The 13,721-nt window shown below is 46.4% G+C and overlaps 1 gene segment (V, D, J or C); it reads right to left on the bottom strand.

Moving 5' to 3' along the window:
- Nucleotides 1-983: 983 nt before the first annotated feature.
- LOC111151888 lies at nt 984-1,453 on the bottom strand. The segment is given in 2 exon segments: nt 984-1,276; nt 1,375-1,453. Coding segments are annotated over 2 exon segments (372 nt in total).
- Nucleotides 1,454-13,721: the final 12,268 nt, after the last annotated feature.

Genomic DNA, 13,721 nt, shown 5'->3' on the forward strand with positions numbered 1-13,721 from the left:
GTAGGCAGAGAGGCAGGCAGAGAGAGAAGGGGAAGCAGACTCCCTGCCGAGCAGAGAGCCCGATGCGGGGCTCGATCCCAGGACCCTGAGATCATGATCTGAGCCGAAGGCAGAGGCTTAACCCACTGAGCCACCCAGGCACCCCAGCAATTTCAGCTTTTCTGATGGAAAGTGCTAGAAGTAAGAGAGAGCTGCAGCCTCCTCAGACCTTCCCTCCTCCAGAATGTCTAGTGGTTTAGAAGCACTAATTCCTGTATTAACTCCCATTTCCTTGAGATTCCCAGAGGGCTCCTGTTTCCTTGGCTGAATCCTCTGAGAGACGGGAAACCCCCTGGTCCCTTAGCTCCTGTATTGGAGGATACCCTGGCCCCACCCTAATGGAACCTGATGGGACAGACACATATTCTCTGGCTTGAAGCTGGTTCTAGAAGTGGGCAGGCAATAGCTATGGTAACCCCACCCCATGATGTGCGACCTGCCCACCACAGCTCTGCCGGTCCCAAGATGGAAGACACAGTGGTCTGCTATATCTAATTGGTGAAACATAGTAAAATTTTAGGGAAATGTTGATTTCAGAGACCTAGTGACCTAGATTTGACTCCTGCCTCTGAGACTTTAAATAGGAAAATTTTTGAAAGTCCATGAGATACCATTTTGTATCTATAATATGGCATACTGAGAGCTTCCTCATCTGTGAAATGGACATACTCATGTCTATCTTGCATTAAAACACATCCTGCACACCTACACCCTAGCACAGTGCAGGAGCTCCTGCCATTGCCAGGAATTTCGAGAATATTCAGTGAATCTGGGCCCCCAATGTTCAGGAGTGCTCTGGCTGGGCTCGGCAAGGCAGAGTGTTAGAAAAAAACCTAGAACCATCCCTGGAACTTGGCTGAGGCCCCCTTCCCTCTCCCTCTTACACCTTCAGCTGGGACAGGAAAGTTTGAGTACAGAAAGCCAGTCATGCTGCAGGGCTGTGTCTAACTGCTGGCACAGAGATACATGGCTGAGTCTCCTGGCTCCAGCAAGCTCAGGTCTAGCTGGGAGCTGTAGTTACTGAGCTGTTGAGCTGAGAACCGTTCTGGCATGTCTCCTTTGTCTCTCAGCATCTGTTCATAATACTCAATGAGGAACTTGGGGCCCTGCCCCAGGGTCTGCTGGTACCATCGCACACTGCTGTGCCCAGAGACAGGTTCGCATTTCAGCACGGCCTTCCCCCCACTGCCTCGGATTAGGTGTCTGGGTGTCTGGATGACTTCGGCACCCGCCGGACCTGTAGAGGGAGGAGATAGCTGCTGATGACCCGGTCTGGGAAGGAATTTGAGATTCCAGCAGCAGTTCAAGTGATGTCCCACCTGAGCTAGGACTCACCTGCCCCCAGGAGACAGAGGGACACCCAGCAGAGCAGCTGGGTGCCCCTGGCAGACCCAGGCAGGACAGGGCGGCGCATCTTCTGACTCAGGGCTCTGGTCTTCTTCCCTTAGCTCTGTTCGGAGGGCTTGCCTGTGACGTCACCGTTCTGATGTCACTGTCCTGGTCGGCTCCTGCAGCCACCCTGCACCCCCTCACCCTCCGGGCAGGCTCAGGGGCAGCAGGCCCCCCTCCATTCTGTCCAGCTGCCTCCCGGGCGGCTGGGGCGGGCTGTGCTGTGCTGGGTGGCCATCCCCCACAGCTTCTCTGTTTTCCTCTGTGCTCCTTTCTCTGCACCTGACTTGGGTTATTCAGGCTGCCCCACGGAAGCCTCATCAGACTGCACCAATGTAGGCTCCAAGAGAGGCCTTCACACCAAGAAAGGTGGAATTCGTAGCTCCCTGTTGTGGCTAACACACCTGAGCATCAGTTAATGTGAGAAGACTGTGATCGGCCTTCAGGTGTCAGCACTGACTCTGATCAGCAATCTCCTTGATGCCTGGACCAAGACAAGCCTCTTTGTCCTTAACCCTCCCTCTCCCAGACGCAGCCGTCAGTGGTCTGCTCAGTGGAGCCACAGCGCCTTCAAGTGGCCCAAGCAGGCCAGGTACAGGTTTGGGCGCCAGGATCCTGCAGGGCCCGGCTCTCGGTGATTGGACGCCCACCTATGTCTAGCTCACCCTTTGCACGTGTTCATGAAGGAAGCGTGAAGCAAACATTTTTCCAAGAAAAGAATACATATTCTATATCTCAACAGTCAGTGTTCTAGGAAAGGGGATACCAGCCAGTCACCAGCTGCCAGCTGCCCTGGGGAAGTGATAGGACTCTGGGCAAAGCGTTCTCTTTAAGCAGAGGTAATTCCTGGAAGAGGCTGACTGTGGAGTTTTAGCGCCCCCAAAATGTAAGCGGCTAGGGAATAAGCCCATCAATCTCACGAAGAGGGAACTACATGTGCCATATGTGTATGTATATATGATATATATTAAAACCCTCTTCATATATATGTATATATAATACATACATAATAATAACTTGTTCACATCTTTTGCTCTTTTTTTTAATTGAATTTTCTTTTTTATTGTTGATTTGCAGCAATTCTTTACATGGTGGATACCTGCCCTCTTTCAGATAGCCATCTATCCATCTTAATATCTTTTGATGAACAGAGTTTTTAATTTTTGATAAAGAAAAATACACTTTTTCAAGATGAGAACATTCCTTGTCCTCAAGAAATCTTTGCCGAGGGTCGCCTGGGTGGCTCAGTGGGTTAAAGCCTCTGCCTTCAGCTCGGGTCATGGTCCCAGGGTCCTGGGATCGAGCCCTGCGTCGGGCTCTCTGCTCGGCAGGAAGCTGCTTCCTCCTCTCTCTCTGCCTGCCTCTCTGCCTACTTGTGATCTCTGTCTGTCAAATACATAAATAAAATCTTTAAAAAAAAAAAAGAAATCTTTGCCGACTTCAAGGGTGAGGAGGAGAATTTGCTGTTTTCTTTCAGAAGAAGCTGTACAGATCATCGAGAATGTTGATCCAAGTCATAATTTTTTTATGACGAGGGTCTGCAAACTTTCCGTATTGAGCACAAGGCAGTCTCTGAGTCCACCACTCAGTCTGCCATTGTAATGGAAGCGCAGCCAGAGGCAGTATGGACAGGAAAGAGCCTGGCTGTGCGCCTACAGAACTTTCCATTCGGATACGGAAATCTGAGTTTCATATAATTATCATATGTCACAAAATGTCATTCTTTTTATTTTATTTCAACCATTAAAAATGTAAAGACCATGGTTAGCCATATAAAAGCAGGCAGAGGTCATGTTTGAGCTGTGGGCCTTAGTTTGCCCACTCCTGATTGACGGAGTGAGATTCAAGGATTGAAATTCATTCTTTTTCCATGTGGATATACATTTCTTCCAGCACCACTTGTTGAAAACACTATTTTCCTCTCTTTGTGCTACTTTTAGTGTTTGATCTAGAGATTATGACATGCATCTTTAATTTGTCATAGTCTGGCTGCAAAATGGTCTATTAACTCTAGGTCTTTTTATACATGCCCTTTATTAGGGGAAGAAAGTTACTTCCAATTACTTCTTATTTGCTAAGAGTGTTTCTCGGCAACGGGTGTTGGATTTTTCAACTGTTTTTTTGAGAATCTATAGAGATGATTGTATAATTTTCCTCTTTTTTTTTGTATTTGATATAGTAAATTACATGGATAGTTTTTTAAATGTTATAGCGACTGCACATTACTGAGATAAACTCCTCTTGGTCATGCTATGTTATCATTTTTAGATGTTACATTCCATATATTAAAATTTAAAAGGATTATTAATCTGTGTTCAGGGGGATATTGTTCTGTAGTGCTCGTGCAGTACTCTTGTCTGATGTTGGTGGTAGCCGTGCAGGCCTCAGAATGAGTGGGGGATGATTTCCGAGCCTTCAGTTTTCTCCCTCCCTGTGACTTTAGTGGTATCCTATCAATTTTGATGTATTTTCATTTTTATTCTGTTAAAACCACTTTGTAATTTCCCTTTGGATTTATTCTTCGTCCCATGGTCAAGAATATACTATGTATGACTTAGATGCTTTTAAATGTCTTAATTCTAATTTCAAGCCCAGAGTCTGTAGTCCATCTGGGTACACAATCAAGTGCAGCTGGAAGGAACACATATCCTGCTGCTGTTGTGTGAAATATTCTACTAACATCAATCAGGTCACGTTGATCGATAGTGTTGTTCATGCCTTTTGCAGCCTTACTGACTTGTGCGTGTGTGTTAACTTGTTCAGTCCATTACCGGGAAGTATTAAAACAATGGTTTTAATTGTGGATTTGTCTAGTCTTCCTTGCAGTACAACCCATTTTACTTCAGTATTTTGAGGCTCTGGGTTTTTTTTTTATTTTTTATTTTTTTAGATTTTATTTATTTATTTGGGAGAGCGAGAGCATGAGAGGAGAGAGGTCAGAGGGAGAAGCAGAATCCCTGCTAAGCAGGGAGCCTGATGTGGGACTCGATCCCAGGACTCCAGGATCATGACCTGAGCCAAAGGCAGTCGCTTAACCAACTGAGCCACCCAGGTACCCTGAAGCTCTATTTTTAGAAGCATAAATACTTATGATTATTATGTCTTCTTAAGAGATGACCCCTTTGTCATTTGGTTATGACTTTCTTTATCCCTGAAGATATTCTCTGCCCTGAAGTTTACTTTGTCTGATATTAATACTGCTCTCCAGCTTTTTTTGGGTGAGTAGTTAGCATGGTATACCTTTTCCATCCTTTTACCTTTTACATTCTGAGTCTTTATAGTGCATTTCTGGAAGGTAGCACATAGTTTTTTTATTTAATATCACAATCTCTGTTTTTTAATTAGGGCATTTAGACTATCTTTGATGTGGTTATTGATCTGGTTACATTCATGTCTACCATGCTGCTATTGGTTTTTTATTAGTCCTGTCTCTTCTTCGTCTTTTTATTCTTTGTTAAACATCTTCTTGTAGATTAATTGGGTATTTTAATAATAATTCCCTTTTATCCTTTTTGTTGGTTTATTAGCTAGAACTCTGTGTTTTATTATTTTAATTGTGACTCCACAGTTTGTGCCATATAGCTCTGCCTTACTGCATTCTACCTTCAATGATGTTATACCAGCTTACATAGATTATGAAAACCTTCCAATGATATGACACTCATCCATTATCCTCTCCCTGTCTTTATGACTGCTGTCATACATTTTACTTTAACATATTATAAACCCCACATTATGGTGGAATTATTTTGGCATAAACAGCAAACTGTCCTTTAAAGACATTTACATTTTTAAAAACTTGCCTTTGGGTCATTAAGCATTGGGTTACTTGAAGTTCCCCCATAGCTCACCATTGCCCCTTTCTCCCTCTGTGTCATTATGAAATCATTTACTATTACACCTTTGAGATCATTCATCTTCTCTTCCTTAATGTCTAATTTGCTATTAATTCTACCCATTGTGTTTTTCATCACAGAAATATATTTTTATCTCCAGAAGTTTGATTTGGATTTCTAGTTAACTTTGAACATGTAGGATAGAGTTATAGCAACTATTTTCATACTTTTGTCTGCCAGTTTGTCAAATTAGGATTTGTTTCTGTCCACTGATTTTTCTCCCCATGATGGGTCGTTTTCCCTGTCTCTTCGCATGCCTATAATCTTTGATTAGATGCCAAACATTATGTATTTTACATTTTCAGGTGCTCAGTGTTTCTGTTACTTCCACTGTATTCTTTGCTTTGTTCCGTGATTTGGTTACAATACTTGGAAACAAAAAGCAGACATTCTTAGCAGGCATATTCTCCTGGAGAATTGGACAAGCTGTTTCTAAACATACATGAAAAATACAAAGAGTCCAGCGTGGTAAAGAACTCTTAATAAAAAAAGCTATAGTAAACAGGACAGTGTGGTATTCGTGCGAGAACCGACAAGACCCACAAACGTAACAGATGAGAGATGTAGGAAAACAGACCCACACATGTACAATGACTGATTTCCGACAAGTGATATTACATAGTGGTGAGGAAAGTATTCTTCATCCAAGAGCATTGGGTCAGTTGGAAAACCATCTGCAAAAACATCACTTGACTCCTTCCCCGTTTCATATACAAAGAATTAATTCCACCTGGATTGCAGACCCATGTATGTAAAAGGGGTAAAATATAAATAAGTTAGAGAGGAAATCTAAGAAAATACGATCATTTTGAAGTAGGCAAATATTTCTAGACACCAGAATACAGAATGCAAACCAAAATGGGGGGAAAAATGGAATGATTTCGGATTAAGAATTTCTGTGTATCAAAAGCTACCATTAAGAGAGTGGAAGAGGGACCCACAGAGTATGCATGTGTGTATGCGTCTGTGAGCACAAATGTGCGTGTGTGTGCGTGTGGGTGTGTGTGTGCACGCCAAGTGGAACCTTCCTACACCTCTTGTGTGAGTATCATTTGGCCTAACTACTTTCAAAATGTCAGAGTCCCAAATGGATGATACAACTATCATTCAGGTCTCCTTTGAATCACTTCCTTTTAGCTCCTTCTCAACTGGAGTTCCATTTTATATCAACCTCGGTTAATGTGTATCATGGTTGTGGCTGACAGTTGTTCTGGATTAATTGATCTCAGAGGCAATTGTTGCCAAGGATTCTAACTTACTAATCTTTATGGCTGGTAGCTACACATGGCCTTAGCAGTGTTCCAGATTGGTGGGCCCATCCCTGGGCATATAGCGCGGCCTGAATAAGGGACACGGAGTAACCGGAGTTTATTATAAATGTGCTGAAACTTCATAGTTTTACAAGAGAATATGTCACAATACCTGAGACTAAATTCTGATATTCCATCCCAATTATAAAATCTTGAACTGTATAAAGGAATCCAAAAAGCACATAAGCCAAAATTGTTATAAGCCAAAAGATGTTCTGGTATTTTGAAGGTCATTTCCTGACGTTTTACTATCAGAAGAACAGCTCAAGTCCCAAATGCTCTTATTACCCCTGATGAGGAAGAACAGGGCACTTCCTTTGTTCGGAGATCCTGTGAGCTAGGAGAAGTGAGCACACGAGGTTTGCAAAGAGCAAGGAGGTGACGGTGCCCCACTGTGGTGGGACTGCTGGCACAGAGGTACACAGCCGAGTCCCCCTGCTCTGCACGCTGGATCTGCAGAGTGGAGCGGGTCCCCTCAGACCTCTCAGCAGAGAACCGATCATTGGTCATCCCTGATTTGTCCAATGCATCCTCGTTTTGGAAGTAAACCAAAAACTCCGGGCCTTTCCCCACGGTCTGTCGGTACCAATAAAGGCTAATATGACCAGAAATGGGATCACAACTGAGAGTTACATTTTGGCCCCTCTTTGTGACCCTGTGCCTAGGGAACTGGGAGACTCCGGGTCCTGCATGACCTGTGGAGACAGAAGTCGGGCACAGTCAGGAGAAATGGATTGTCCTCCTGGCATGTAATCATCGCTCACACTCCCACACAAGCATTCGCTGAAACCACTTTGTGTTCTGAAGACTCACCTTCCCCCAGGAGACAGAGGGTCACCCAGCAGAGGAGCCTGGGGTCCATGGTGGAGTCAGGGCTGGGCTGGGCGGTTCCCCAGATGGAGGTTTTCTCATGAGAATGAGTGGAGAAGGAGGGAGGTCCCTTCTCATGAGAATGAGCGGAGAAGGAGGGAGGTCCCTTGCCTGCACAAGGCAGTTCTCCCAGTGACATCACTGAGCCTCAGAATTGCTTCTATCACTTGATTAAATCTAAGGTACCAGCCACTCTGAGATGCACCACTCTGCTGTGGACTGTTAAGGAAGAAAAAAGTGATTGTCACTCATACTTAGAAGTGTTAAAACGCAAAACATCATGAAGCTTAGAATGAATGGACACTGGTCATTGGAAATTAACTTGACGTAATCACAGATTCTGTCAGGTCCTGGCTGTCTGCGCTCTGAACCATGACGCTCAGCTGACCTACACTCGGCCCCTGGCCCGTGTCCCCTGTCTCTTAGGGACTTTCTCAGCTTGCGTGTCAACAGCACTTCCAACCTGAGGGATAGAATGCTGACCTTTCACCTTCCCTTGCGTGTTCCTATTTCGACCTCAACCATGGGTTTGCCGGGTCACATCAGTGGTTTGGGCACAGGGCACGTGGAGGTGTGGGGAGGAGCAGTCACACCTGTGTCCTGAAAGCAGTTTGAATTCACTGTTCAGACCTACAAGAGGGTGGGATGATGCTCCTGGCAGGTACTGATCTAAGTTGGGATCTTCTATTAATTCTGGAGATGAAAAGCAGAATTCCTTCTCTCCATTCATTCATCTCCATACTGCTTTTTGTCCTCAACAACTTATCATGGTGACTCTGGTGTTTCTAAGTCACTTCTAAAATAAATAAAGGGCACCTGGGTGGCTCAGTCAGTTGAGTGTCTGACTCTAGATTGCAACTCAGGTCATGATCTCAGGGTCTTGGGATGGAGTCCACATTGGGCTCCTCACTCAGCGTGGGGGTGGGGAGGGTCAGCTTGAAGATTCTCTCCCTCTGCCCGCCCACCCCTGGTCATGTGTGTTCTCTCTGTCTTACTCTCTCTCTCAAATAAATAAATAAATCTTTAAAATTAAAAAAAACCAGTAAAATAAATAAGTGTTTCTCTTTCTCTCTCTCAAATAAATAAATCTTTAAAAATTAAAAAAAAATAGTAAAATAAAGAAGTGTTCCCAACATCTCCCCCGAGGAGTCAGACCATTTCACATTTATTCTGGTGAGAGGTATGCAGTAAAGATGGGGGGCGGGGGTGGGTAAACTGATGCTTGGCCTCCTTAAAAGTCTGCTTAGTGACTTGATTGCTCATTTGCATTCCTGACATAGCTTTCAAAACCTTATTAGCGGCCGCCCTCCAATAAGGAATGATACCCAAATCCTCCCAAAACAAGATAAGATGCCTCTGAGCTGTGATGTGGGGAAACTGGCCTGCTTCTGGCCCCTGGAGTCTCCTCCAGCACTGAGGGGCTTATTAGGGTGCCCCGTCCAACCTCCACTCTGACCTTCAGCACTACCTCCAGCTTTCGCACCACATGGCCAGCCTTCACAAGGAAAACGTTAGTGGCGCTGTTAATTTCACCTTCAATGTACATTTTCCCATTTTCTAACCACTTAACAGGCCAACTGATCAGAATCAGCTTGGATTTTGATTAACTTCGTTTTCCCGTACATCTTATACGCTTGAAGGGATCTCTCCCCTTTCCCTCATTTTAACAATCCCTTCTCACAGATTTCCCTTCCCTCATTATCTGGCTGCAAGTTGTGAAGGAATGATTTTCTCAAAGCTCAGCTCTCTGGGGCCTGGCCACCGACCAGACCAGCTGCCCCTAGGACCTCTCCACGGTCAGTGTCATGATGCCTTTCCCTCCAGTGGTTGTGGGACACACACACTCCCTCCTAGCCTTGGTGTGTGGTCTGAAGATGGACAGCCCCTTCCTCCCTGTGACCCTGTGGTTGCTGCGTCTCCCACACAGACACCATCAGACTGGCATCTGTAATCTGGTTCCATTTATCACCTCTGGGTCCATGCAAAAGGCCATCAACCCTTCTGAGCGTGAGCCTTCTCTACACAGGATTAAGTCCACTTCACAAGGTCTTATGAGGAGTAACGGACAGATTGCATAGTCCATGGTGGATGTAGTAAGTGCCCACGCCTGTCTTCCTCTCAGTCTTGTCACGTAAGGGGATGTGGCTGGAGCTCGCAGACCTCCAAGCCTATGAGTGATGGAAGAGCCCTACGCATCCTCCAGAAGCCAGAGTCTGGAGAACGTGGGAGCTTGAAGAAGCATCGTCACTTAAGACCAGTCAGGAAAGGTAGACAGTAGATGACCGAGTGTCCATGGACCTGTCACTCACTTGTGCAACATGAAGCATCAGATAGAAGCAAGTTAGGTCTGTGTCTACCAAGCCAGACAAATGAAATGCAAAGTAGATTAAGGGGGAGAAGTGTGCATATGGCAACTAATGGGCACAGGTCGGCCCACTTTTTGCAGGTGGATTTCAGTGGAAAGGTTTGCAGGACCCCAGAGAAGAGAGTTGGTAGGAAACACAACAGAACGTTAATATTGGCTACCCACCTAAGACAGGGACTGATGGAGGTGTGTTTGGAGAGGGGAGAGGATTATTAACGCTTAACATCTTTGTACATTGTTGATTTTTTTTTTTTAATTACAAAGACATAGCTTAACCACTCGGCAACTTTACATTCAGACCCTTGATGGGTTTCAGGATGTGTGGTGTCTAAATGGGCAAAGTCCAGAAAGGCACAGGTCATGGAACACTTAGCAATGCCACCCCCCTTTTTTTTATTTTTACTTTTTTGAATATATGCATATGACTGGCCTCTCACTGGTATGGCGGGGCGAGCAGTGAGGTGGGCGGATCTGATGTTGTCTTTAACTGGTGCTATGAATAAACACGGTTTCTCTCTCTGAGGGACTGACCACCGCTGCTGGGGAGTGGAGGTCTTGCCTGACTCCTCATTACTGAACAAGCTTGCGTCAGTCCCTTATTTGAAAAAGAAGGGACATGAGCGCCTTCTAGTGCCTGTATTTCTAAACTCAGCAAAAACTCAGAGATACCTGTATTCTTTTTCCTAATTCGACAAGCAACATTATTACAACGCTGATTGTGATGTGATCCTAGGGTTCGTCAATAGGTCACAGCCTCCTCAAATAAGGTTTTTGCAAACAAGTGGGAAGAGCTGCTGTCCCCAGGGAAGATGTTCTGGCTCCAGTCTTTGTAAGGTTGGACCCTGAAATAAGTAGTCTATTTCTGGTCTTCTCTGCCTCAGGAGAGGAAACTGCATTAGTCTTCAAAGCATTGATGTGAATCATTCAGGCAAAACTGGGGTTTCAGTCTGTCCTTGGGCCATTCTGGGCATCCGTTTGATATTTCCACCCTGAAGGACTCTTAAAATTCTTCAAGGACTAATACACAGACTCTCTCTAAAAATGGAGCCTCTGGCGTGGCCTCAGCAGGTACCTGGGTGTTCTTCCTTCTGCTGTTGGCACTGAGGAGAACAAGGGGTTAAAGACATCCACGCTCCCCACACAGCTGAGGTTTACAGTTTAGAGAGTGAGAGGCTTTCCAGTAAATGGGGTCGTGTACAAGGATCGCTGAGTACTGGAAGCTTTGAGCACCTGGGGTACCGGAGACTGACCCAGTCATCCCGTGAGCAGTGCTCCCCTGATGGGGTGCTCGCCAACGGGAGAGCTGCAGCAAGGGGGACGCAAATGAGAGACCTGTGTTGACGCAGGAAGAACAGCCTTCCGTTGGGGAGGAAGGTGACACCGGTGGGGAATGACAGGAGCTGAGCCTGGTGTGGTGGAGGCAGAAATAAGAGCAAACAGAGTGCGGAAGGACAGCCAGGAGTGGACAGGTGGGGACAAAGTCTCTGGCTGCGATGAAAATGCCCTGGGGCAGACGGACTCATCCACGGCTAGTGAGAACAGGAATCTAGACCTGTGGTGTCAAGAGTGTTGGATTTCAGGGGCACCTGGGGGGCTCAGTCAGGCGGCTGCCTTTGGCTGAGGTCACGATCCCAGGGTCTTGGGGTAGAGCCCTACGTGGGCTCCCTGCTCACCAGGGAGTCTGCTTCTCCCTCTGCCTTTCCCCTTGCTTATGCTCTCTCTCTTGCTCTCTCGCTTTCTCTCTCTCTCTCTCTCTCAGATAAATATATAAAATTTTCAGGAGAGGGGCGCCTGGGTGGCTCAGTGGGTTAAGCCGCTGCCTTCGGCTCAGGTCATGATCCCAGGTCCTGGGTTCGAGCCCCACATCGGGCTTTCTGCTCAGCGGGGAGCCTGCTTCCTCCTCTCTCTCTGCCTGCTTCTCTGCCTACTTGTGATTTCTCTCTGTCAAATAAATAAATAAAATCTTTAAAAAAAAATTTTTTTTCAGGAGAAAAAAAAAAACAAAAAGAACATTGGATTTCAAATGGTCTTCCCTTTCTGTAAGCACCTGGGTAAGCGGAATGGCTCTGAAGTCCAGAGCTGTGACAGCTCTGATGGCAGAGCCACAGAAGGGCTCTGTGAAAGCTCCAGAAAAAGGGCTCCAGAGGAGGAGGCTGGGTCCCCACGCTGGGGAGTCCAGGAGAGGATGCCCTGGGACAGTGTCCTCCCTCACCAGGGACAAGCCCAAGCCTGTCTTCTGTTGGCCTGTCTATGCGGGGGAGGTGACTCTGGGGTGCCGGCTGGAATGAGAGGACACAGAGGTCAGGGACAAGAGGACAGCATCTTTGGCTATGACAGAAAGTCACAGGCCCATGGGGTATTTCTCCTTTGTGCAAGTGGTACTCTATCGGCTTAGCCCGGCTTGGGGTCCTGTTGACGTCTGTACATGTCTGGCCAGGGACAGCAGTCACGAGCATCTCAATGTCCCCCTCTGTCCTGTTCTTGTTCTCTTGGGGTCTGGATAGTTCCGGCATCCAGTCTCTGACTGAGAGAAGCCAGAGCTGGAGTCAGTGCCAAAGAGGGATCCTGCTAGGGTAGAAACACAGTAAAGTCCTAGGATAGGGCTTAGTGTGCCCAGGAAAGGGCTTTGCGGGGGAGGGGGATCCCCTGCCCCAGCAGACAAAGGACCACACAGCAGAGGAGCCTGGTGGACATGCAGAGTCAGGACAGAACGGGGGAAGCAGGGGACATTTCTCCAGTTTGGGTGTTGGGGAAATAAGACCTGGCTCAGAGTAGAGTCAGACAGTGACCCCTTCACCCACCCCTTATCTCACTGTCTACCTTCCACTACCCTCCACATCTGGTCTTAGACCTTCACTGATATGGTCTCTGCTCCAGGCTGCCTTTCCTCTGTGAAGTAGCGCTGCAAGGTCCTATAATGTTTGCACTCCCCTGTCTCTCCATCGACACCCTGCACAGGAACCCTAGTTCTGTCTGACCCAGCCACACTCCTGCACCTCATTTCCTTGTATGCATCATGTTCTTTTCCTCCCTTGGAATCTTTTTCACAGGCCGTCTCTTCCGCCCCAAACATATGTCCCTTCTTCTTATTCCTAGATCTTTACTCCATTCCTCACGTGGAAAAATATCCCAGGTACATTTACTCTTTCTTGCAAAAAATAAAATTTTAATTTAGCTGAAATAAATTAAGGCATTCATTTAGACATTCATTTAAGGGGGGATTTGTTTAGTTGAGACACAAAGAACACCACAATTTCAGTTGCATTACATGAAACTTGTACAGCAAAGCACACCGTAAAAATGAAAACGTAAGTTACAGATTAGGAAAAGATGTGAGGGATGTGTGCAGAGGATGACGATTCAGTGTGGAATTATATGTTCCCCACAGTTGCCATGGGAAGAGGTCATAATGCTCTACAAACTTTCCACTGCCACCCAGCTGGACCGCAGGATGGCCTGGGGAGTCCCAGCCTCCCCCGACCAACCCGGTTGCCCAGGCTACTGATGGGGGAAGGACACATGGGGGAAGCTTGGACTTGGAAAACATGAATTTGCTTCCGGGTTCTGCTTCTACTAGACCATGAGACCCTGAGGAATTGACTAACTGTCCCTATGCTTTTTCACCTACAAAGAGGGTAGAGGACTATTTGATTGGGCTGATTGTTGCAAAGTGTTAAAACATACAATATCCACAAAGAATCTAGCACACCCAGGGGGCTCGGTTGCCACTCCTATGTTGGTGTCACCCAGGACTTGACAGGCATCGGGTGGTGAGGGCACTCCACACTGAGTGGAGACACTCAGTGTGGGGACAGACGTGGAAACACCCAGGCCATGCCTGTGAGCCTGGCT

This window comes from Enhydra lutris, unplaced genomic scaffold, assembly GCF_002288905.1.
Source record: "Enhydra lutris kenyoni isolate GAN:26980312 unplaced genomic scaffold, ASM228890v2 scaffoldscaffold27, whole genome shotgun sequence".
Lineage (NCBI taxonomy): Eukaryota > Metazoa > Chordata > Mammalia > Carnivora > Mustelidae > Enhydra > Enhydra lutris.